General features: G+C 47.1%; 1 protein-coding gene across 5 annotated transcripts in view; it reads left to right on the plus strand.

Annotated features, from left to right (window-relative positions):
* Nucleotides 1–25,647, plus strand: part of ELAPOR1 (endosome-lysosome associated apoptosis and autophagy regulator 1) — a 627,159-nt gene that overhangs the window by 210,085 nt on the left and 391,427 nt on the right. For all 5 annotated transcript variants that reach the window (XR_011853280.1, XM_072137292.1, XM_072137294.1 and 2 more), the window contains exons 7-10: nt 1–106; nt 185–334; nt 5,185–5,273; nt 5,357–5,534. Coding sequence is in view for 4 of the 5 variants with exons in the window: in XM_072137292.1 (XP_071993393.1) it covers nt 1–106; nt 185–334; nt 5,185–5,273; nt 5,357–5,534 (523 nt within the window). In the remaining variant the exon portion in view is untranslated. The remainder of the gene's footprint in view (nt 107–184; nt 335–5,184; nt 5,274–5,356; nt 5,535–25,647) is intronic.

Genomic DNA, 25,647 nt, shown 5'->3' on the forward strand with positions numbered 1-25,647 from the left:
GTAAAACTTACACAAGGAACTAATGTTCTATACTGGAAAACAACAGCATTTTACATGGGAACCAACACTTTTAAGCCTGTGTTATTAAGGAATATACTTATTACAGGTATATTATGCTATGTTTATGCATAGGCTAATGTATTTCTATAAAAAAGCAGCCTAATGTGTAAACTATTATTTTTAGGTGCTGCCTATACTTCAGAATGCTTCCCATGCAAGCCTGGTACATTTGCCCCAAGTAGTGGAGCTTCATTCTGTCAGCCATGTCCCCCAAACACTTTTTCACTTCGAGCAGCCTCCTTCTGCATGCCATGTGAATCTGCTAAATATTCAGGTAACACGTAGGAAGCATTCGCTTCTCTAGCTTACCTCTTGAACAGAGAAGTTCTCTGTTCTTTTATTTTTTCTTTTCTTTTCTTTTATTATGTATCTTTTATTTTTGTATTTCTCTTTTTTATTTTTTTATGTTGTTTTGAATTGTAGCATAAGATAAAATGAAAGCTACACCATGCCCTAACCCCTTTTATATATAGCTAAACAGTTTGACTAGGCCTTTATAATGGTCTTTCTCTGCATTGACAAACAGAGGGGTTTAAGATTTTCAAAGCTTTATAGGTAAAACAATGGTTTTCAGGTGAATAACTTATAAATATGTCCACACACATGACTGCTAAGCTGAAAATAAACAAGGATTTTGCCTCACAATAGTACGATTGAAAAGGAAGCTAATATTCTACCACTGGATTAAGATTATTTTAATCTTACTATTTAGGACAAAATGGATGAAGGATTGTGAATTAAGCACACTGACATACTGGTGTGTGAAAACTCTTGCAGGATCTGCTGCTCTTTTAGCTTCTTATGCCCTAGTTTTGTACTGTAAAATTGTTTAAATGATGCAAAGGAGCCTGAGGGTCTCCATGTTCCATTAACAACTATGGAGCCCGGAGCCCATCAGGTTCATTTGCATAGTTTTAAAACCTTTTTTCTTAAAAACAAGGGCATAGGAAGCTTAAAGAAGAAGCTTAAAGGGGGCAGACACCAGTATATGAGTGTGATAATAACAGAAATAACAGCATAATAACTAGAAATCTGACCTTTATCAGGAGAGGCTTATATAGTGATCGATGATCAAAATATATTTTTTCCATAACGCCCACTTGCATCCTCCCACCAGTGTTCTTCCTGTCCCTACGGGGGTCAGGTGAAGAGAGGGTCTCTCTCCTCCTAAGTGGGGGGAGGGACGTTGCATTATTACTTACCTGGGGTTATGCCGGCTTACCGCATAATCCCCCTCCGGATCGGGTCCTCGGTAGACTCGTCCTTCCCTGGTCCTTCATCGATCCAGCTCTCCGTCCTGTCCTGCAGCAATGTGGCCTATGCAAGGATGCGCGGCACTGCAAGGCTCCATTCCAAGGTGTCCTTTGCACTCCGTGACGACTTTCGGACGCGACCGGAAGTATGGTCAGAACAGCACGGAAGCACTGCTGAGCGTCATGGCGGCCACTTGCATGGGGGATGGGATCCCTGATATGGTATGGGGGCTGATAATGGCTGATGAGGCAGACTTGGGCCTACTCCAACCTCCTGGTCATGTAAGTGGTGCTTTATGGCATGTTCTAAAGTATTTTTTATATACGTATTAGAACCCCAAGTTAGTATCTTCCTTACCCCCCCCCTTAAGAAAATATGTGTTTTCATTCCATGCCCGACTCGTACAAGAAACCCATATGCAAGCCCTGTATTGATAATTTTATGCGGGAGGAAAAGATGTCCTTTATGGATGAATTAAAATTCTTAATTGAAGAGAAGGTACTTGGTTCTGTCGCTTCGGCAACACAAAAAGATTGCCCTCCCAAAAAACCCAGACTGGCGGTCACTTCTTCCTCTGATGAAGATGACTAGGATTCTGAAACACAAAAAGATTGCCCTCCCAAAAAACCCAGACTGGCGGTCGCTTCTTCCTCTGATGAAGATGACTAGGATTCTGAGGCCCCTTCCTGCTCTCTCGTTGACACAGAGGAACAGGATTATCAGGATCCTAGTCAGAAGCTTGAATCCCGCCCCCTCTTTCATGTGGACGAGCTAGATGATCTCCTGAAGGCTAAATGTGAGACCTTTAAGATCGAAGAGAAGGTTCCCTCTATGTCCCGGGAGGACGAGCTGTTTGGTGGCCAAAGGGCCAGAAAACAGCGGGTCTTCCCAGTGAACGATACCCTAATGGGATTGATCACAGAAGAGTGGAAAGATCCGGGAAAAAAAAAGATCATAAATTACAAGAATTTTAGGAGACGTCTTGTGTTTGACCAAGAAGTCTCTAGGGATTGGGACTCCTTCCCTAAAGTGGACGTCCAGGTGACTAAAGTTGTCAAGAAGACGGACCTTCCCTTTGAGGAGTCGGCTCGGCTCAAGGATCCCATGGACAGGAAGTCTGATGCTCTTCTTAAAAAGGCCTGGGAGACTTCCATTATCAGCCTGAAGTCCAACTTATCCGCCACTTCTGTTGCAAGGTTTCCTCAGCTCAGCGAGTTTTTACAAAAGTCTTGGTGGAGGTCATGGCCTTCCTAGGGATGGAGAATGTCTCCATTATTCCATATTTAGACAATCTTCTTATCGTGGGGAAAAACAAGACAGACCTAATAGTCGCAAGAGAGATTACCATAAAGAAACTCTCAGATCTGGGATGGTTAACAAACACTCAGAAGTCAGATTTAACACCTTCCACCCACAAGAAATTTCTTGGAGTGTTGTTGAATTCCGCTTATCAGATGTCTTTTCTCCCTCAGGAAAAAGCAGAAAATATAAGATACCAAATCCGATCCTTCAAGAGGAAGGCTTCCATATCTGTCTGAGGGGCGATGAGAATCCTAGGTCTCCTTACCGCCTGTCTCCCATAGGTAGCCTGGAGCCAAAGTAACTTGCGTCGCTAAAGACGGAAAATCTGGAGAAAGGAGTTCTTTGGCACTGCCTCCCGTGTGTCACCATCACGACAGACGCAAGCAGTATGGGTTGGTGAGCAGTTTTCCCTTCTCACTTCACCCAAGGATCCTGGACCCCTTCCCAGTCAAGGAAGCCGTCAAATTACCGGGAGCTAAGGGCAGTCTGGAAAGCTCTGAGGACAAATGCCCTTCAACTAAAAGGTTGTCATGTCCACGTGTTATCAGAAAACACCACGGCTTTCTGCTATCTAAGAAGGAAAGGTGGGACAAGATCTCAAGTCCTTTCCTCTCTAACCCGCACCATCTTCTCCTGGGCAGAATAAAATATCTTCTCCCCATCAGCGACTCACCTGAAAGGAGTCCTAAACCAGGAAGCCGACTACCTCAGCATAAGGGTGGTCTCTCCCAACAAGTGGTGCATCAACCAGGAGGTCTTCCTTCAGCTGACCAGTCTCCGAGGAAATCCTCAAATCGACTTATTCGCCACAGGGGAAAACTCAAAATGCCTTCTATATTATTCGCTAGAAGCAAACGAGTCGAGAGAACATCTGATGCCTTCAGTCACCCATGGCACGGTCCTCTCTCCTACGCCTTTGCCCCTATCCCCTAATGGATCAGACAAGGGTAATCTTTATCTGCCTAAACTGACCAATGAAAAGCTGGTATCCCCTACTGACATCGTTGTCCCTGCAACAGCTGGTGATAATACCTTTGTGGAAGGATCTTCTGTACCAAGGACCTATTCTCCATCCAGAACCGGTGAAACTTCAGCTGGTAGCTTGGATCCTGAGTCCAATTTCTTGAGGTCCCAAGGGCTCTCTTGGGCTGTAGTATCTACTCTCAATGCAAGTAGAAAAATGGTTACATTTGTCATATATCACAAGATTTTTAAAAGTTTGTGACCTTTTGCTGGGATAATCCTCCCTCTCAGCTTAAACCAAATATTTTTGGCAGAGAAGCCTAGGGTTATCTACCAACACCCTCAAGGTCCAGGTTTCTGCTCTCAGTGCCTTTTTCGATTATCCTCTTGTAGATCACGGGTTGGTCAAGAGATTTATTTTAGCCACCTCCAGGATCAGACCCCAGAATTTAAAGCTAAAAACCAGTCTCCTCATTGCGATTACTACAGCCAGGAGGTTGGGAGAACTTCAGGCTATCTCCATTAAAGAACCTTATATGTGAATTCTTTCTGACTGGTACATCCTTACTCTAGATCCAAGCTTCTCCCCCAAAGTGGTATCCAAGTTCCACAGAGAACAGCAGATTGCTCTTCCGTCTTTTTGCAAGAAACCCTTTTCAAGCAGGGAATCCTTGTGGCGTTGTATTAGCTTACCTACAGGCTTCAAGCTCCTGGCGCATAGACCTTAACCTTTTTGTTCAGTTCCAAGGGAAGAATAAGGGGAAGAAAGCCTCCTAGACGTCTATAGCAAGATGGCTGAGATCGGCTATCACCACCTGCTATATGGAACAAAGGAAAGAAGTTCCTCCTTGAAGGCTCACTCTACTCCGGCCATGTCGGTTTCCTGGGCTGAGAGAAGAGGCGCCTCCCTAGAGCAGATCTGCAGGGCGGTCACCTGGGCTTCACCCTCTACTTTTGTCACGTTTGGACCTACCAAGTTCTCAAGAAATTTCTCCAAGTGGGCCATTATGGGAGGACGTTATGGAAATGGTGAATTAGTACTCAGTAGTAGTTCGGTTTCCATCTAGTCCTCCATGACGGCCTATATATTCGCTCCTTAGTATTTCTTTTGTGGTAACATGTATGTGACTCTAAAACATACAAAGTAAATTTGTGTTGTATTTTCCACCAGTGTACTTATTAGGTTAAAGGCCTCCCACCCGCAACCTATCTTCTTCCTGTCCCTACAGAGGTCAAGGGGCATCCTCCAAGTAGGCCGTCATGGAGGACCAGATGGAAACCGAATTACCGGTGAGTACTAATTCACCATTTCACCAAAGGTCAGGATAACAATGAAAAGTAATACATTTGAAGGCAAACACTGAACCTTTTACAGTCTGATACAGAACTGGTGCTGTCTATTCATTGTACATAGAAATATATCCCGTGAACAAGTGGCAGAATAAGGGTCCTACTGAGATTCTGATCAGCTTGATCCCTTGGTCATTATCAACATTAATATTTATATTATACCAATTTAGGTCTAATGTATCTCAACAGTATTACATCAATTTTACTTATAACTTTATATGTATAAATAGAAATATGATCTTTTTGCCTTTTTAGCTGCTGGTTCTGCATATTGTACACTGCGTCCCCCTTGCACTGATAAAGACTATTTTTACACTCACACGCCATGTGATTCCAATGGAGAGGTAATAAAGTCATTTGTTCTTACATATTGCTATTCATCAATAAAACAAAAAAAATAATCCAGAGTTTGTTTTTTAACATTTAGACGCAGCTAATATACAAATGGGTTGAGCCTAAAATATGCAACGAAACTATGAAAGATGCTGAAAAGTTGCCAGTGTCGGGCAACAAGATAAAATGCCCACCTTGTAATCCTGGATTTCATCAGTCTAACAGTACAATCTGTGAACCATGCCCTCAAGGAATGTTTTCGAATGGCACCAGTAAGTATATTAAACAAGTCTTAAATCCAAGGCTCATTTGCCTGAGTGGACAAAATTTCTACAGACTCTCAACACATTGAGTACTTTTGGCCAATTAGAATATGCTATTAGTGCTTGTTTTGTTAAGGTCATGTTTTTGTATGAGTGTGTTGTTATTTTTACAGGCATTTAGGCAACTTTACACATTTACAGGCATTTAGGCAAACTTTGCAGAGAACTCTGGGAAGGAGAAAGGAACACACTTAATGACATCTGCAGACCTGTAAGCCAATCAGCGACCGGCAGACTTATGTGATGTCACACAGCCCTATAAAAACTGTCAGCCATTTGCAATCTCAGCATTTCACACTGCATGTGCTGTCTGTAGCGTCTAGCTGCTTTAACTGTACTGTGGTGTAGGGATTTCTGCTCCAATCCCAGGGTGTGCATTTAGGGGGATCTGTATACCCCAAATAGCAGTTCTTTTTTGTTACAGAAGCACCTAGGAATAAATCTGTTTCATATCCACACAGCGGCTGTAGTGATTTCTGCTCCTCTCCCAGGGTGTGCGTTTTGGGGCATCTGTATAACGCAAATTACAATAGTTTTTGTTGCTAAAGTCGAGAGCAAGAAATACGTGTCAAATCCACGTAGTTTATAGAGTGATTTCCGCTCCAAATACAGGGTGTCCGTTGTGGGGTATTTGTATAAAGCAAATTCCCATACTTTTTTGTTGCTAAAGTTGAGAGCAAGAAATATGTGTCAAATCCACGTAGTTGATTAACCACTATGTCAGACAGAGAGGTGGCAGGTGGAGCAGGCACAGGTCGCAGCACAGTAAGGGGACGTCGCAGCAGGGGTGACTCCAAAAGTTGTTGATTGGTTTAATAGATCACCCAATTCCTCAAATATAACATCTGACAACCCCAGCCAAGGGTTCGTCAGATACTGAAATTAGTTGGCATGGCTCAGGAGCAGGTCAGCAGCCCTCACCTGTCCTCAACCAGTCTCTTTACTGCTCATTTCCCTCAGCCAGATAGTGGTCTGGGCTCAGCGCCACTATACAGTGAGGAGGAAGTGTTTGAGGACAATCAGCAGCTGCTTGGCAGTGAAGCGGTGGGGTAGACATCCGCTGCTTTGTGCAGGAGGCAAGCTGTGCATACTGACACCGTTGAGGAGAATAGCATTGACAGGGAAACGCAATTTAACGATGATGTAGTCGATTGCACTTGGGAGCCGTGTGTAGCAAGGGATTCATCATCGTCGGGTGAAGAGAGTGTTAGCTTGCGCGTCAGTCAGTGGAGCAGGCAGCAAGTCGCTACTGTGGCCGTTCGTCTTGGTGGCAGCAGTGCACGGAGGTGAGACAAGTGGCCGCGGGGTACAAACTCCGCTTCGGAGGTCCAAGTGAGCAGTGGTACAGGGGGTCATCGAGGCAGCGGCGTTAGTAGTCACTCAGTGCAGAATGTTGGCAGTAAAATCACCACCTCGGCAGTGTGGCAGTTTTTTGTTAAGACACCAGAGGACCTGTGCATGTGTATATATGTAGAATCTGCCGGTAGAAAGTGAAGCGTGGTCAGGGTACCACGGCCCTGTGTCAACACATGCAGCGTCACCATCCAATGGCCTGGGAGAAGCTTGGAACAGCACCTAGTGGCACACATACCATTTCAGCCAGTCAAGGCTCCAGCACCTCTGCCGAAGGGAGCTGTTTGTCTTTGACATCATCTCCCGGTCCAGATACTCCTGCTTCTCGCTACACATGGCTCCAGCAGTCGTTGAAAGAGGTGATTACAAAGAGACAACGGTATGCGTCCAGCCAACCTAAGGTGCAGAAGTTGACCATGCTCTTGTCCAAGTTGTTGGTACTGCAGTCCCTCCCTTTCCAAGTCGTGGACTCTGCACCCTTCAGAGAACTAATGGCTTCTGCCGAACCGAGGTGGAGAGTTCCAAGCCGCAATTTTTTTTCCAAAAAGGTTCCAGCCCTTCACAAATATGTAGAACAGAAGGTCGGCCAGTCCTTGAGCTTATCGTTTTTTTCCAAGGTGCACAGCAGCGCGTATGTGTAGAGCTGTAACTATGGTCATGGCCAGTACATGTCCTTTACGGCCCACTGAGTGAATGAGCTTCCCAGCCACACAGCCACCACGCCGCTTGCTCCTCCACATTATCTAACTGCTGCTCCTGCGCCAGTGTCCGCCTCCTACTTCTCCACCACCACCTCAGCCTCCATAAGTGCCGCTCCATCATACCACATGTGCAGGGCACAGCGGTGTCACGCAGTTCTACGCCTGGTTTGCCTGGGCAAACAAAGTCACACAGGGGAGGAACTGCTCCGTAACATGCAGCAAGAAATCAATCTGTGGCTTTCTCTGCGACAACTGCAACCATGGTGACAGACAATGGGAGGGACATGGTGTCCGCGCTGCACCGAGGAGGGAAGTCCCATGCGCCCTGCGTGGCGCACGTGTTCAATCTGGTCGTCAACAGGTTCCTGAAGTCTTCCACCCATCTGCAAGACATTCTAAAAATGGCCAGGAAACTTTGCATGCATTTCAGCCATTCTTACAAAGCCAAGCACACCCTCCTCGAGCTGCAGCGTCAGAACGGCCTCCCCCAACATAGTCTGATATGCGATGTTTCCACCTGTTGAAATTCCAGCCTCCATATGTTAGACTGCCTGTATGAACAGAGAAAAGCCATTAATGATTTTTTGATGATGCAGGCGGACCGGAGTACTCCTCTGTGTAACTTTGATGCCTGCCACTGGCAGCTTATGCTTGACACCTGCCGCTTGCTCAGGCCCTTTGAAGAGGCCACATTATTTGTCGCCAGGACTGCGGGATGAATAACATCATTCCACTGCTTCATGTCCTGGAACTCATGCTGCAAAATCTGTCTGGTCAGGAGACTACATTTCATGGCCACACGAGTCCAGTGGGGGCTGACCTGGAGGAGGAGTATATGGAAGAACGAGCAATGTCTGGTGAAATCAGTGGTTTTTCCATTCAGGTGAGAAAAGAGGAGGAGGTAGAAGACAAGGCAGATAACCCAGAAGCACTGTGGCAGTATACATTAGAGATGGAGGCTGGGAGTCCCTCAAAGTCACTTGCGCAGATGGCCCGTAGCATGCTTCTTTGCCTAACTAGTGACAGGCGAATAGTCAACATCCGACATAGGGATGAGTTTTGGCTCTCCACCCTCTTGGACCCTTGCTACCGGTCAAAAATGGGTGACTTTTTTCCAGCTGTCGAGAGGGAGGAACAACTCGCGTACTATAGAGAAATACTGAAAAGACAGTTGGCCGCTGCCTTTGTGCGGCATTGTCCATCCTCTGTCAGTTCTGACAGAGGGATTCCTGGCAGTGATCGTTCACTTACTACTGCCATGACTGCTGTGGGGAGCTGGGGGGGGGGGAGGTTGGAGCAGTAGAAGCTCCGTCAGCAGCAGCTTAAGTCTGGAGTCCTTAATGAGCAACTTCCTTCACCCGCCTAGTGAGGAGGGTAGCCGCCACCAGTAGCAGCAGCAGGGCATGGAGCAGACCCTGCACCTAGGAAATACTTGTTTTTTAACGTGATTCGTCATGATTCGATTCGGGCTGAATCTAATTTTTTCAAAAAATTCACCAAATCGGTTCGAGCCAAATTTATACACGGCGGGCAGGCATGATCCGGTTAAATATACTCAGGATAACAAAATAACACATTCTCTAATTCACTGATATTAACAAAAATACGGCATTTCACACATATAATTTCAAGCTATCTCTATCTGTCCTGGTTTTCACAATTTTGTTTGCCCCTGGATTCAACCGTAAATTTTCTTAGTGTTTGGATTCTTCACATGAATGGCTTCTTTTGTATGCATGACTTCAATGCTTTCTGCCTCTTACCCCTCCCTCCCTGCATTAAAAAACAGCTAAGACACAGGCACTTCCTGCTGGCAAGCAGCAGTATGCACAGACTTACTCAGGGTTAGCCTAGGTAAGGTATTTATCTGGGAGGGAGGCATGTAGCACAGCTGAATATATTTGTGTTATAATTGAGATTTTTGATAGGTCTGTTTTGCACTCTGTGTATGATCATGTCTTTTTCTTTGGATAAATGTTAAGTTTTTCCTATCCTGGCAGGTGTAAATTTTTTTTATAGACTTTTTTTCTTGCAAATGTTTTAAATCCACATGGACACAAGCCATGTGAGGGAGGATAACATACAGAGGTTGACACTAGTGTAAATTTTGGATTTAAGGCGGTGGTCTTCATTTTTAAGCACTGAAACTACGCCCCAGGGAGATGACAACATGCGTTTTGTATGCATCATGCATTTTGTAAAACATGGTTTAAAAACTTTTCTCTTCATTGTTGGAAGTGTAAGCAACTGTGTTAACATTTTCACAGCTGCTAACACTTCCAGCAATGAAGAAAAAAAAAGCTTTCTAAACAGCCAAACGAATGTAAAGCACATGCATTTCTGCAATGCATTTAAAAATGCATATCAAATGCCACATGTGACTGCACCTTTTGACATAACCAATCAATGTCAATAAAATGTCAATACAAGAACTTATAAATTAAAAAAAAAGAAAAAACAGCCTAAACTTACAATGCCCAGCAGGTTTACATGCAGAATTTTTTAACATTTATAGCATGTGAAATAATCCCATATTACATGTTAAAACACAGTCCCTGAAAAAAATTCTTCCTCTACACTTTCCCTAAAATTGTGCCTAAAAAGGTTGCAAAAGTAATCAAAATAAAGTAATACATAAGTGAAAAGTGGAGACCAAGGTGTACTTGAAAATCAAAAATCAAAGATAGAAAAAAACATGCAGAAATAAAGATACACATCCCACATTGATTTTTATAGTGTTTAATATCCATTTAATTATCTCATCATCTCTGATCTGTCTGATCTCTCTTTTTCTATGTGTAAGATACTAGTTGAATGTTCAGAAGTTAGATAAAAGTGTAGATTAATTCTGTACCCGGATAATCCAAGCACATTGACAGCACATAGCTGCACAGCACATCACTGTATTTGGAATTTTTTTTTCCCGCTTCCAAGTACACGGTATGGAATATAAAATACCGTCACTATGAAATGCAATTTGTTACGCAGAAAATATTCCATCACACAACACTGTACATCGAAAATAAGAAAGTTGTAGATTTTTGAAGGTGGGGACTGAAAAATAGAAATGAAAAAAACAAAAAAAGGCAAGGTCGTTAAGGGGTTAACAGTGAAGAAACATTTCTACATGAGTAACAAAGTTTGTTGTGAATTGTAAAGTTTTCATGGATGACTTTTGATTTGAAAATAGAGTGGATAGTGATAATGTTTTTTCTTCAATGCAGTACTGTGTTGTCATAGATGCTCTTAATGATTTACATAAGAATTATGATCCTACAATGTTTGACTATATCAAATCCTTTTCTGTACAGAATCCTGATCTTTACCCAGTCCCTTTCCCCAGTTATGGGTAGGTTCCAGGAGCTTGTTCAGACTGGACTAGTGATATTATTTGCAATTACCGACAAAAAAAACTATACACAAGCTGAACATCACCTAATTTGACAAGCTAGATAGATAAGGAAAAAATAGTAATATAGTTTGTACAACACAAAGGAAGTATCGCTATCCCACAAACAGACTTGTGATGTCCCTCTGTATTAACACACACCAGTTGCCTTTGGCAAAAAAACTATGAGGCACTTATTGTATCCCTATGCACAGGGTGAAAAAGCCAAAGAAATATATACTATAATAATGATAAAAACTGTTAATGCTTGTTATAATGATAAGAAATCAATAAAAACCATGGGTGGTGGCATCTTAATGATGCAAGAGCAACAAATTGTATGAGCAAATAGCTAAAGCCATGTCACATTTATGCATAATCACAATATTACACACACTGTATAACTTGTATAACATCACAACACATATTGTGATCCAAGTGGACAAAATTCACATAAGACGAAAGCGATTCAGCCAAAACACCCTTCGGGAACGGCGTTTCCCTGATACAAGAGTATATCCAAGTTGTGAGCATGGGTAAGATTTAATTACATGGATGTTAGCACACCCTCTTATGTGAATTTGGTCCACTTGGATCACAATATGTGTTCCGATATTATACAGGTTATACAGTGGCTACAGGTTATTTTGTTGCCTAAATGAATGTGTTTTTCATAAAATGTACAAATTCTCAGTGGGTAAAATACCAAAACTTTCCCCAATGTTTGATACCCAATCTCTCCCAAGTTTAACAATACCCCATATATGTGGTAAACTGCTGTATGGGCACACGCCAGGGCATTGGAGGACATTCAGAGCAGATTTGCATTGGCACTTTTTAATGCCTATACAATCTTTATGTTTTTGGCATTTGGACATATAAAGGATTATTTTCTGCAACATTAGATGTACTTTACAAATACTTCATTTTAGTGGGTCTTTAGCTTATTGATGAGATTTTATTAACTCTTGAATGTACGTAGAAAAGAAAATCGTCAATTTTGGTTTCCTTTCTTTTTATATTTTTTGGGTGCCATACACCGTATGATAAAAATACTATATTATCTTTATTCTATAGATAACTACGATTATGGTGATATCTTATTCATATACCGTATATACTCGAATATAAGCCGACCCGAGTAAAAGCCGAGACCCCTAATTTTACCACCAAAAACTGGGAAAACCTATTGACTTGAGTATAAGCCGAGGGTGGGAAATGGATTGGTCACAGACCCCGCCCCAGTATATAGCTAGCCAGCCCCCTATAGTATACAGCCTGCCCCCAGTAGTATACAGCCACCCCAGCCTGCCCCCAGTAGTATACAGCCACCCCAGCCTGCCCCCAGTAGTATACAGCCATCCCAGCCTGCCCCCAGTAGTATACAGCCACCCGAGCCTGCCCCCAGTAGTATACAGCCTGCCCCCAGTAGTATACAGCCTGCCCCCAGTAGTATACAGCACTGCCCAGCCTGCCCCCAGTAGTATACAGCACTGCCCAGCTTGCCCTCAGTAGTATACTGCACAGCCCAGCCTGCCCCCAGTAGTATACAGCACAGCCCAGCCTGCCCCCAGTAGTATACAGCACTGCCCAGCCTGCCCCCAGTAGTATACAGCACTGCCCAGCCTGCCGCCCAGTAGTATACAGCACTGCCCTGCCTGCCCCCAGTAGTATACAGCACTGCCCAGCCTGCTCCCAGTACTATACAGCACTGCCCAGCCTGCCCCCAGTAGTATACAGCCTGCCCCCAGTAGTATACAGCCTGCCCCCAGTAGTATACAGCACAGCCCAGCCTGCCCCCAGTAGTATACAGCACAGCCCAGCCTGCCCCCAATAGTATACAGCACTGCCCAGCCTGTCCCCAGTAGTATATAGCACTGCCCAGCTTGCCCCCAGTAGTATACAGCACTGCCCAGCCTGCCCCCAGTAGTATACAGCACTGCCCAGCCTGCCCCCAGTAGTATAAAGCACTGCCCAGCCTGCCCCCAGTAGTATACAGCACTGCCCAGCCTGCCCCCAGTAGTATACAGCACTGCCCAGCTTGCTCCCATTAGTATACAGCACAACCCAACCGGCCCCCAATAGTATAGAGCACAGCCCAGCCTGCCCCAGTAGTATAGAGCACTGCCCAGCCTGCCCCCAGTAGTATACAGCACTGCCCAGCCTGCCCCCAGTAGTATACAGCACTGCCCAGCCTGCCCCCAGTAGTATACTGCACTGCCCAGCTTGCCCCTAGTTGTATACAGCACAGCCCAGCCTGCCCCCAATAGTATGGAGCACTGCCCAGCCTGCCCCAGTAATATACAGCACTGCCCAGCCTGCCCCCAGTAGTATACAGCACTGCCCAGCCTGCCCCCAGTAGTATACAGCACTGCCCAGCCTGCCCCCAGTAGTATACAGCACTGCCCAGCCTGCCCCCAGTAGTATACAGCACAGCCCAGCCTGCCCCCAGTAGTATACAGCACTGCCCAGCCTGCCCCCAGTAGTATACAGCACAGCCCAACCGGCCCCCAATAGTATAGAGCACTGCCCAGCCTGCCCCAGTAGTATAGAGCACAGCCCAGCCTGCCCCAGTAGCATACAGCACTGCCCAGCCTGCCCCCAGTAGCATACAGCACTGCCCAGCCTGCCCCCAGTAGTATACAGCACTGCCCAGCTTGCCCCAGTAGTATACAGCACAGCCCAGCCTGCCTCCAGTAGTATACAGCACTGCCCAGCCTGCCCCGAGTAGTATACAGCACTGCCCAGCCTGCCCCCAGTAGTATACAGCACTGCCCAGCCTGCCCCCAGTAGCATACAGCACTGCCCAGCTTGCTCCCAGTAGTATACAGCACAGCCCAATCGGCCCCCAATAGTATAGAGCTCTGCCCAGTCTGCCCCAGTAGTATACAGCACTGCCCAGCCTGCCCCCAGTAGTATACAGCACTGCCCAGCCTGCCCCCAGTAGCATACAGCACTGCCCAGCCTGCCCCCAGTAGTATACAGCACTGCCCAGCTTGCCCCCAGTAGTATACAGCACTGCCCCCAGTAGTATACAGCACTGCCCAGCCTGCCCCCAGTAGTATACAGCACAGCCCAGCCTGCCTCCAGTAGTATACAGCACTGCCCACCCTGCCCCCAGTAGTATACAGCACTGCCCAGCCTGCCCCCAGTAGTATACAGCACTGCCCAGCCTGCCCCCAGTAGTATACAGCACTGCCCAGCCTGCCCCCAGTAGTATACAGCACTGCCCAGCTTGCCCCCAGTAGCATACCGCACTGCCCAGCTTGCCCCCAGTAGTATACAGCACTCCCCAGCTTGCCCCCAGTAGTATACAGCACAGCCTGCCCCCAGTAGTATACAGCACTGCCCAGGCTGCCCCCAGTAGTATACAGCACTGCCCAGTCTGCCCCCAGTAGTATACAGCACTGCCCAGCCTGCCCCCAGTAGTATACAGCACTGCCCAGCCTGCTCCAGTAGTATACAGCCTGCCCCCAGTAGTATACAGCCTGCCCCCAGTAGTATACAACACAGCCCAGCCTGCCCCCAATAGTATACAGCACTGCCCAGCCTGCCCCCAGTAGTATACAGCACTGCCCAGCTTGCACCCAGTAGTATACAGCACTGCCCAGCTTGCCCCCAATAGTATAGAGCACTGCCCAGCCTGCCCCCAGTAGTATACAGCACTGCCCAGCTTGCCCCCAGTAGTATACAGCACTGCCCAGCCTACCCCCAGTAGTATACAGCACTGCCCAGCTTGCCCCCAGTAGTATACAGCACAGCCCAGCCTGCCGCCCAGTAGTATACAGCACTGCCCAGCCTGCCCCCAGTAGTATACAACACTGCCCCCAGTAGTATACAGCACTGCCCAGCCTGCCCCCAGTAGTATACAGCCTGCCCCCAATAGTATACAGCACTGCCCAGCTTGCCCCCAGTATTATACAGCACAGCCCAGCCTGCCGCCCAGTAGTATACAGCACTGCCCAGCCTGCCCCCAGTAGTATACAGCACTGCCCCCAATAGTATACAACACTGCCCAGCCTGCCCCCAGTAGTATACAGCACTGCCCAGCTTGCCCCCAGTAGTATACAGCACTGCCCAGCCTGCCCCCAATAGTATACAGCACTGCCCAGCCTGCCCCCCAGTAGTATACAGCACTGCCCTGCCTGCCCCCAGTAGTATACAGCACTGCCCAGCCTGCCCCCAGTAGTATACAGCACTGCTCAGCCTGCCCCCAGTAGTATACAGCACTGCCCAGCTTGCCCCCAGTAGTATACAGCACAGCCCAGCCTGCCCCCAGTAGTATACAGCACTGCCCAGCCTGCCCCCAATAGTATACAGCACTGCCCAGCCTGCCCCCAATAGTATACAGCACTGCCCAGCCTGCCCCCAGTAGAATACAGCACTGCCCCCAGTAGTATACAGCACTGCCCCAGTAGTATACAGCACTGCCCAGCCTGCCCCCAGTAGTATACAGCACAGCCCAGCCTGCCTCCAGTAGTATACAGCACTGCCCAGCCTGCCCCCAGTAGTATACAGCACTGCCCAGCCTGCCCCCAGTAGTATACAGCACTGCCCAGCCTGCCCCCTGTAGTATACAGCACTGCCCAGCCTGCCCCCAGTAGTATACAGCACTGCCCAGCCTGCCCCCAGTAGTATACAGCACTGCCCAGCCTGCCCCCAGTAGTATACAGCACTGCCCAGCCTGCCCCCAGTAGTATACAGCACTGCCCAGCCTGCCCCCAATAGTATACAGCACTGCCCAGCCTGCCCCCAATAGTATACAGCACTGCCCAGCCTGCCCCCAATAGTATACAGCACTGCCCAGCCTGCCCCCAGTAGAATACAGCACTGCCCCCAGTAGTATACAGCACTGCCCCCAGTAGTATACAGCACTGCCCAGCCTGCCCCCAGTAGTATACAGCACAGCCCAGCCTGCCTCCAGTAGTATACAGCACTGCCCAGCCTGCCCCCAGTAGTATACAGCACTGCCCAGCCTGCCCCCTGTAGTATACAGCACTGCCCAGCCTGCCCCCAGTAGTATACAGCACTGCCCAGCCTGCCCCCAGTAGTATACAGCACTGCCCAGCCTGCCCCCAGTAGTATACAGCACTGCCCAGCCTGCCCCCAATAGTATACAGCACTGCCCAGCCTGCCCCCAATAGTATACAGCACTGCCCAGCCTGCCCCCAGTAGAATACAGCACTGCCCCCAGTAGTATACAGCACTGCCCCCAGTAGTATACAGCACTGCCCAGCCTGCCCCCAGTAGTATACAGCACAGCCCAGCCTGCCTCCAGTAGTATACAGCACTGCCCAGCCTGCCCCCAGTAGTATACAGCACTGCCCAGCCTGCCCCCAGTAGTATACAGCACTGCCCAGCCTGCCCCCAGTAGTATACAGCACTGCCCAGCCTGCCCCCAGTAGTATACAGCACTGCCCAGCCTGCCCCCAGTAGTATACAGCACTGCCCAGCCTGCCCGGAAGTAGACCACACAACCCGGGACACTGGCGGACCCTGGGTTTGCCTTCAGCGCCATTGCATGGTCCGATCAAGAGCAGATGCCCCTTACATGCCATGGTCATGCATGGCAGCATGTAAGGGCTTCACACCCATAATTTTCAATTTTCAATTAAGTGGCATGTGTCAGCTGTAATTCAAGTGAGAAGGGCCCCTATGGGAGCTGTTTTTCCTTCCCTCCTCACTATATATATATGTCCCAATGGGAGGAACCATTTCCAACCATTTCATTGAGTATATAAAATGGATGGGAAAATTAATTGATGATTTAGTATGGATCTGGTTGTTTACTGAGGAGCTATTTCAACAAATGATGTCCTATTACAAACATAATGACATGAACCTGACATTCACATATGTGTTTGGGGGTAGGGAGATTGGGGCACATTTACTTACCTGGTTCTGTTGGGATCCCCGATCTGGACTGCCCGACGAGGATGAAGTCTGGCATGATTCACCAAGATCATGCGTCCGAGATCCTGCATGTGTCGCTTCCCCACTCAGGTCCGTCGGAGTTCACCACCTTCTTCCTGGTGTATGTGAGTGCATGTCTTGCGACACAATTAGAATTTTAAATCCTGCGCTTAGTCCGAAACAGTCGGGTTGTCCAACAGCCACGCCCCCCGATTTGTGTCGCATGAAAGTCGGCGTGATTGCGCCAAAATGTAAAAATAATGGGTGAGGACAAAAATAAAAATATAAGATAAGAAATTGCCCTATAGAAAGAAAGTGTCAGGCAACACCATTCTCCTAGCTATTTCGTGTCATCCAAATCACGTGATCAATAATATTCCGTATGGAGAAATGGTGAGAATGCGTAGAAACTGAAATGCTGAATGGACTACTAGAAAGGAAATATAAAAAAGAAAATTTTCACGCTGTCAGAAAAAAAGTCAAGGCCCAAAGAAGAGTATCTGAAATACAAAAAGTGTAATCCAAAGGATACAGTAAAAAAGAGGGGACAAAAGTCGGTAACATTTGTTACTATTGATAAATAAGAAATGGAATGGCACTCACCGCGTAGACTCCTTCCAATGAATTTTTATTTGTGCATACTCACAGAAAGACAAAGAGTGTAGTTACACATCAAGGGGTAGGGAGGACGCATGGACTCAAAACATGGCAGGAAGGACAGCTGTTTCGCGCTCTCGGCGCTTCATCTGGCTTGTCTGCTCACACACATGTAAAAACGAAGCAGGCCTTTTAAACCCGTTGGCCAGGCTCCCTCTGTCCACGAGTGCCGCCGCAATGTTTAGCTGTAACCACAGCAACTTACCTACCCCCCCAAGTGGTGCGCCCATTCCGGCGCTGTCTGTCGCTGGGCCCCGCCTCTCCGGCTGACGTCCTAAGGAGGGGCGTGTCATGTGGCAGCTGACCCGTGACGATGACGACGCGGTTGCTTAGCACCCGCGCCGACACCTAACCGGGGCGGCTGGTCGCAGCACGCCCTGTCCGCACCGATGCTAGCGGGATGAGAACGGACCACGGCGCATTCCAGCGACCGGTAAGCGCATCACACTGATGGGTTTGTTAATTAAACCAGTATATTTGCAGGCACGTACATTGATATGAACAGGGAGTTCCCTATTTGGGTTAAATAACCAATGGAATTCACTTCCGATCCGGGGGGCGTGGCCAACGGGTTTAAAAGGCCTGCTTCGTTTTTACATGTGTGTGAGCAGACAAGCCAGATGAAGCGCCGAGAGCGCGAAACAGCTGTCCTTCCTGCCATGTTTTGAGTCCATGCGTCCTCCCTACCCCTTGATGTGTAACTACACTCTTTGTCTTTCTGTGAGTATGCACAAATAAAAATTCATTGGAAGGAGTCTACGCGGTGAGTGCCATTCCATTTCTTATTTATCAATCATACCATGTTCTCACGCTAGGAATTCAGAGCACCACAGCGCTCCCACTCAAGTTTCGTGTGCCATGACCCATGTTATCTTGCACCAAGCCTCTGACAGAAACGAATTCGAGATATACAGATCTATACTTCAATAGAACCGGTCGTACATCCAGTAGTGCCACCCAAGCTTCACGTTCTACATAAGTATATAACATTTGTTACTATGTATAGCCAACAGTACAATGAAATTTAACATATACCTTATATATTGGTGTGTAAGCCGAGTTTTGTGCTGCAAGTTTTATACTCAAGTCTAAAAAAAATTAACACTGTACTCTCCTTTCTAATGCCCCCATAGGTCCTCTTCTTGCTTACGATGCTCTGGTGCCTCTTCGGGTCATTCCGCTCCTCTTTGAGTCCCCTCGCGATGCCATTGGCTCACAAGCAATGACGTCGGCAAGCGCCTGACGTCATTATGTGTGCCGGCCAAGCGCAAAGACCCAAAGAGGAGCGGAACAACCCTAGGAGGAGCCGAAGAGGACTCAAAAGAATCCGAAGAAGATCCAAAGCAAGAAGAGAACCTATGGGGACGTCGGGAAGGAGAGTACAATGTTAATTTTTTTTTTAACTAAAGGGGGGCAGGCTGGCTAAATACTATAGAGCTGGCAAGCTATATACTATGGGGCTGGCAGGCTTTATACTACAGGGGCTCTGGCAGGCTAGATACTGGGGGGGGGGGGCTGTAACCAATGCATTTCCCACCCTCGGCTTTTACTCAAATCAATAGATTTTCCCACTTGTTTATGTAAAAATTACGTACCTCAGCTTATACTCGTGTTGGCTTATACTCGAGCATAGTTAAAAAAAACATCCCCTCATCTTAACACAAGATTCTGAGCTATGCAACTACATAGCACTAGGATTTGTCTCCAGAAAGGCCAATTCTCTAGGTTCCAGAATTTCTCCAAGTTTTTTCTTTAGCAGGGGACAATGTATTCTGTATGGGGTGCCGTTTGTTCACAGTGCATTTTGTGACACAGAATCTATTTTGTAAGCACAGAATAATTTTGTGTTCACAAAATATTCAGCTTGAAGACAAAATACATTACACTTGCACAAAACTACACATCTACTTTTAGTGAACACCAAATTTATTTTGTGCTTACATAATAGATTATGTGAACAAAAAAACAATTGTGTTTACAGAATAATTTTTTGTGACACAGAATTAAATTTTGTAGACACAAAACTTGTCCTGTGACACAGATTTTTTATTTTGTGGCACAGAATAATTTTTTTTAACAAAATGACTTTTGTATAAGAGTCTTTTCAAAATTACATTTCTGTACTATAAAATGCCATTCTGTGAGACAAAACTCTTATTTTGTACAACAAACTATTTCTGTGATACAAAATACCATTCTGTGCGGCAAAATTCTACTTCTGTACTACAAAGTGCCATTCTGTGTGACAGAATTCTACTTCTGTACTACAAAATACTATTCTGTGCGACAGAATTCTTATTCTGTGTGACAGAATTCTACTTCTGTACTACAAAATACCATTCTGTTTGACAAAATAGTATTCTGTTTGACAAAATTCTTCTTTTGTACTACAAAATACTATTCTGTGTGACAGAATTCTACTTCTGTACTACAAAATACTATTCTTTGCGACAGAATTCTACTTCTGTACTACAAAATACTATTCTTTGCGACAGAATTCTACTTCTGTACTACAAAATACTATTCTTTGCGACAGAATTCTACTTCTGTACTATAAAATGGCATTATGTGTGACAGAATTCTACTTCTGTACTACAAAATACCATTCTGTGCGACAGAATTCTACTTCTGTACTACAAAATACTATTCTGTGCGACAGAATTCTACTTCTGTACTACAAAATGCCATTCTGTGCGACAGAATTCTACTTCTGTACTACAAAATGCCATTCTGTGCTACAGAATTCTACTTCTGCAATACAAAATACTATTCTGTGCGACAGAATTCTACTTCTGTACTACAAAATACCAATCTATGCGACAGAATTCTTATTCTGTGAGAAATATCTGTCAGTCAAACAGACCAGCCAACCAATGAAATGCTTCCTTTATTCCCAGGTCCTGGAGACAGCAGTGAAGCTCCAGCTCTGCTGTCAGGCTGGAGGTTGTGAGGTGCCCTGGTTGTGGTCTATAGATAGGGTAGGGACTGGATTGTGCTGATCTCCTGCACATTGTATATACACAGGAAAGAGTCTGCTCTGAGAAGTTACAGTAGATTCTATTTCCTCGTGGTGTAAAGAACCTTTGATGACGTCATCGCCATGTGACTTGTGTGGGAGGAGCAACTCTAGAGTTGCACAGAAACCATGGAGATCCCTGGTAGAAGCTGCAGCCCTGAGGGATAGAGGAGTAATGGAGGGAGAGGAGGAGGTAGGGAGCAGGGAGAGGAGGAGGTGGGGAGCAGGGAGAGGAGGAGGTGGGGAGCATGGAGAGGAGGAGGTGGGATAGCAGGGAGAGGAGGAGGTGGGGAGCATGGAGAGGAGGAGTTGGGGAGCAGGGAGAGGAGGAGGTGGGGAGCAGGGAGAGGAGGAGGTGGGGAGCATGGAGAGGAGGAGGTGGGATAGCAGGGAGAGGAGGAGGTGGGGAGCAGGGAGAGTAGGAGGTGGGGAGCAGGGAGAGGAGGAGGTGAGGAGCAGGGAAAGGAGGAGGTGGGGAGTCAGGGAGAGGAGAAGGTGGGGAGTCGGGGAGAGGGGTGTAATGTGGGGTGCAGGGTGACATGGCTGTAATGTGGGGGTGCAGGGTGACATGGATGTAAAGTGCGGGTGCAGGGTGACATGGATGTAATGTGGGGGTGCAGGGTGACATGGATGTAATGTGGGGGTGCAGGGTGACATGGATGTAATGTGGGGGTGCAGGGTGACTTGGGTGTAATGTGGGGGTGCAGGGTGACTTGGGTGTAATTTGGGGGTGCAGGGTGACTTGGGTCTAATGTGGGGGTGCAGGGTGACTTGGGTGTAATGTGGGGGGTGCCGGGTGACATGGGTGTAATGTGGGGGTGCTGGGTGACATGGATCTAATGTGGGATGTAGATCAGTCTCTACATTGAGGATCAGGATTTCCCCATTAGAAATATCCGGTCCTGGTGGATAGAGGGAGCCGCTCCTTTAGCCCATCAGGATTTAGCATCCTTTATATAAAGCAAACTAAATGCTGGATGGCAAAACCGGGTCCCTTAGCCCACCAGATTTTGGGTAGTAAGAGATCTCCTTAAAGGGGTTTTCCCATGAAATAAAGTTCTCACATCTCAATGTTTACACAATAAAGATCATGTTTAACCCCTTACTTTACAATGTTACTCAGTGTTATTGGTGTTTTAGCTCCTATCACTCAGTGATGTTCGGTGTAAGATTCCAGAGTGTGAGCGGGGACTCTCTGAGCAGACACTTCATGATTCCTCTGTGCTGTGAGGAGCTGTGATCTGACAATGTGGTTAGATTATAAGGGTACAGGGTTTATCTACACTTTCATTTACCTTCTGAACATTCACTAGTATCTGACACATAGAAAGAGATGAGACAGATCAGAGATGATGAGATCCATGAGATGCCTATTACACACAATGGGGCAGATTTATCAAGCTGTCTAAAAGTCAGAATATTCCTAGTTGCACATGGCATCCAATTACAGCTCAGCTTTAATTTCAGTGCTCAGGAATATTTTAAAGGGGAGCTGTGATGGGAATATTCTGAATTTTAGACAGCTCGATAAATCTGCCCCAATGACACTCTCAGCCCTGCTACATCTCACACACACAGTCAGCTCTGCTATACGCCTCTCCTCCCCTGGATAAAGATCTTTTTAGGTAGATCCATTATGGTAGGTTTCCTTTAACGAATGTCAGCTAGAATACGGCCGCCATAAAAGTGCGGAGTGCACGGACACACATATATCACCGTACCCCCCAGAAAAAAGAACGTGCTTCACTAGAAACATACCCCCCCCCCAAAAAAAAAATAGGCCAAAATCCTGTATTTATATATTTAATACTTGGTATCACATTAGCAGATTACAAAGAACACGACCCAGACCAGTAATAATGAGACAGTCCTGATACTATATACAGGTCACCGCACACTTCAACGACTGTAGGTGCCGCCTCTCTCATCATGGTGACCTATCCCTCTCTCCATCATTGCTGTCCCTGAGTGACTTATAGCTAAATGGATCCTCTCAGTCCTAGTTATCAGTGTGGATCCTCTCACTCCTAGTTGTCAGGATGGATCCTCTAATTCCTAGTTGTCAGTGTGGATCCCCTCACTCCTAGTTGTCAGCGTGGATCCCCTCACTCCTAGTTGTCAGCGTGGATCCTCTCACTCCTAGTTGTCAGCGTGGATCCTCTCACTCCTAGTTGTCAGTGTGGATACTCTCAGTCCTAGTTGTCAGTGTTGATCCTCTCACTCCTAGTGGATCCTCTCACTCCCAGTTGTCAGCGTGGATCCTCTCACTCCCAGTTGTCAGCGTGGATCCTCTCAGTCCTAGTTGTCAGTGTGGATCCTCTAATTCCTAGTTGTCAGTGTGGATCCCCTCACTCCTAGTTGTCAGCGTGGATCCCCTCACTCCTAGTTGTCAGCGTGGATCCTCTCACTCCTAGTTGTCAGCGTGGATCCTCTCACTCCTAGTTGTCAGTGTGGATACTCTCAGTCCTAGTTGTCAGTGTTGATCCTCTCACTCCTAGTGGATCCTCTCACTCCCAGTTGTCAGCGTGGATCCTCTCACTCCCAGTTGTCAGCGTGGATCCTCTCAGTCCTAGTTGTCAGTGTGGATCCTCTCAGTCCTAGTTGTCAGTGTGGATCCTCTCAGTCCTAGTTGTCAGTGTGGATCCTCTCACTCCTAGTTGTCAGTGTGGATCCTCTCACTCCTAGTTGTCAGTGTGGATCCTCTCACTCCTAGTTGTCAGTTTGGATCCTCTCACTCCTAGTTGTCAGTGTGGATCCTCTCACTCCTAGTTGTCAGGATGGATCCTCTCATTCCTAGTTGTCAGTGTGGATCCCCTCACTCCTAGTTGTCAGCGTGGATCCGCCCACTCCAAGTTGTCAGCGTGGATCCTCTCACTCCTAGTTGTCAGCGTGGATCCTCTCACTCCTAGTTGTCAGCGTGGATCCTCTCACTCCTAGTTGTCAGCGTGGATCCTCTCACTCCCAGTTGTCAACGTGGATCCTCTCACTCCTAGTTGTCAGTGTGGATCCTCTCACTCCTAGTTGTCAGCGTGGATCCTCTCACTCCTAGTGGATCCTCTCACTCCCAGTTGTCAGCGTGGATCCTCTCACTCCCAGTTGTCAGCGTGGATCCTCTCAGTCCTAGTTGTCAGTGTGGATCCTCTCACTCTTAGTTGTCAGCGTGGATCCTCTCACTCCTAGTTTTCAGCGTGGATCCTCTCACTCCTAGTTGTCAGTGTGGATCCTCTCACTCCTAGTTGTCAGTGTGGATCCTCTCACTCCTAGTTGTCAGTGTGGATCCTCTCACTCCTAGTTGTCAGTGTGGAACCTCTTCTCCTAGTTGTTAGTGTGGATCCTCTCACTCCCAGTTGTCAGCTTGGATCCCCTCACTCCTAGTTGTCAGCGTGGATCCTCTCCGTCCTAGTTGTCAGCGTGGATCCTCTCAGTCCTAGTTGTCAGTGTGGATCCTCTCACTCCTAGTTGTCAGTGTGGATTCTCTCAGTCCTAGTTGTCAGTGTGGATTCTCTTCCTCCTAGTTGACCATTGTCATTAAAAGGGTTAGGCTACATGCACACGATGCATGCCCGCTGTACCCTAGTACTGTATTACGGGGGCATACATCGTTGCCGGGGAGAGGAGCGGGGGATGAGCGCTGCCCCATAGCCCCTCTCCATAGGAATACACAGCGCACAGCACCGTATTCCGGAGAAATATAGGACATGTCCTTTCTTTCTACGGACTATGGAACGTTACAGTGCCGCACATACCGCCCCCGTACAGCGCCGTGAGGCGATTGAAATATATGGGGACGTATATATGTGCCGTATATACGTAGGCTGTATATACGTCCTCCATACCTTTGAGTGAATGTAGCCTTAAACCGTTCCTAGAAAGGTTATAACAAATGTACATTTCCCTTTCCCCCCTAGAGATTACATTGTTTATATTACAAGGATTGGTGATTACTCAGAATTGAATTTGAATTGTACCAGGGACTCGTCTATGCTCACAGGTATATGCCTGGGCAAACTTGGCACTAAAAAGCCTGACCTTAAATAAACAATCATAACTGGGGTCAACTCTGGGTGGGCACTGTGTGTTGTAGGTGTAGTGCATAAACTTATGGATGGCTGCAGAGCGCATCCTGCTCATCGCCATGCAGGACATTGGGGTGTGGTACAGAATGTCTGTGCTGTGATTGATGGCTTCTTTATAATCCGCATAAGAAGTATTATGCCCCAATACTTCTCCATCTCTGCTGCAGTGACAGGGGTCCACCTGTAGGGTTGTGCATAAAATGAAGAGGGATTTTGGGCATATGTTGTGCAGCGTACAGATTGGTCTAGACTACAATTAAATTCAACAGCTCCTCATCAAAAAAAAAAACTTTAAAAAGTCCACAGCTCTGAGCCCTGCCATGTCAAATTTAATTCCAGGTTGGCCCAAAAAGTCAGGCACCTGAGGGGTATTATTATTTGGGGTTACCCATGTGGGGTCAGTGGAAGCCCCTCAATCGCAGAAGTCCCAGGCACATCCGCAGAAGTCCCAGGCACATCAATCTCAGAAGTCCCTGGCACATCAATCTCAGAAGTCCCAGGCACATCAATCGCAGAAGTCCCAGGCACATCAATCGCAGAAGTCCCAGGCACATCAATCGCAGAAGTCCCAGGCACATCAATCGCAGAAGTCCCAGGCACATCAATCGCAGAGGTCCCAGACACATCAATCGCAGAGGTCCCAGGCACATCAATCGCAGAGGTCCCAGGCACATCAATCGCAGAGGTCCCAGGCACATCAATCGCAGAGGTCCCAGGCACATCAATCGCAGAGGTCCCAGGCACATCAATCGCAGAAGTCCCAGGCACATCAATCGCAGAGGTCCCAGGCACATCAATCGCAGAGGTCCCAGGCACATCAATCGCAGAAGTCCCAGGCACATCAATCGCAGAAGTCCCAGGCACATCAATCGCAGAGGTCCCAGGCACATCAATCGCAGAAGTCCCAGGCATATCAATCGCAGAGATCCCAGGCACAGGAACCCTACGGCGCCTTCTC

Source organism: Engystomops pustulosus, chromosome 2 (genome assembly GCF_040894005.1).
Source record: "Engystomops pustulosus chromosome 2, aEngPut4.maternal, whole genome shotgun sequence".
NCBI classification, from domain to species: Eukaryota; Metazoa; Chordata; class Amphibia; order Anura; family Leptodactylidae; genus Engystomops; species Engystomops pustulosus.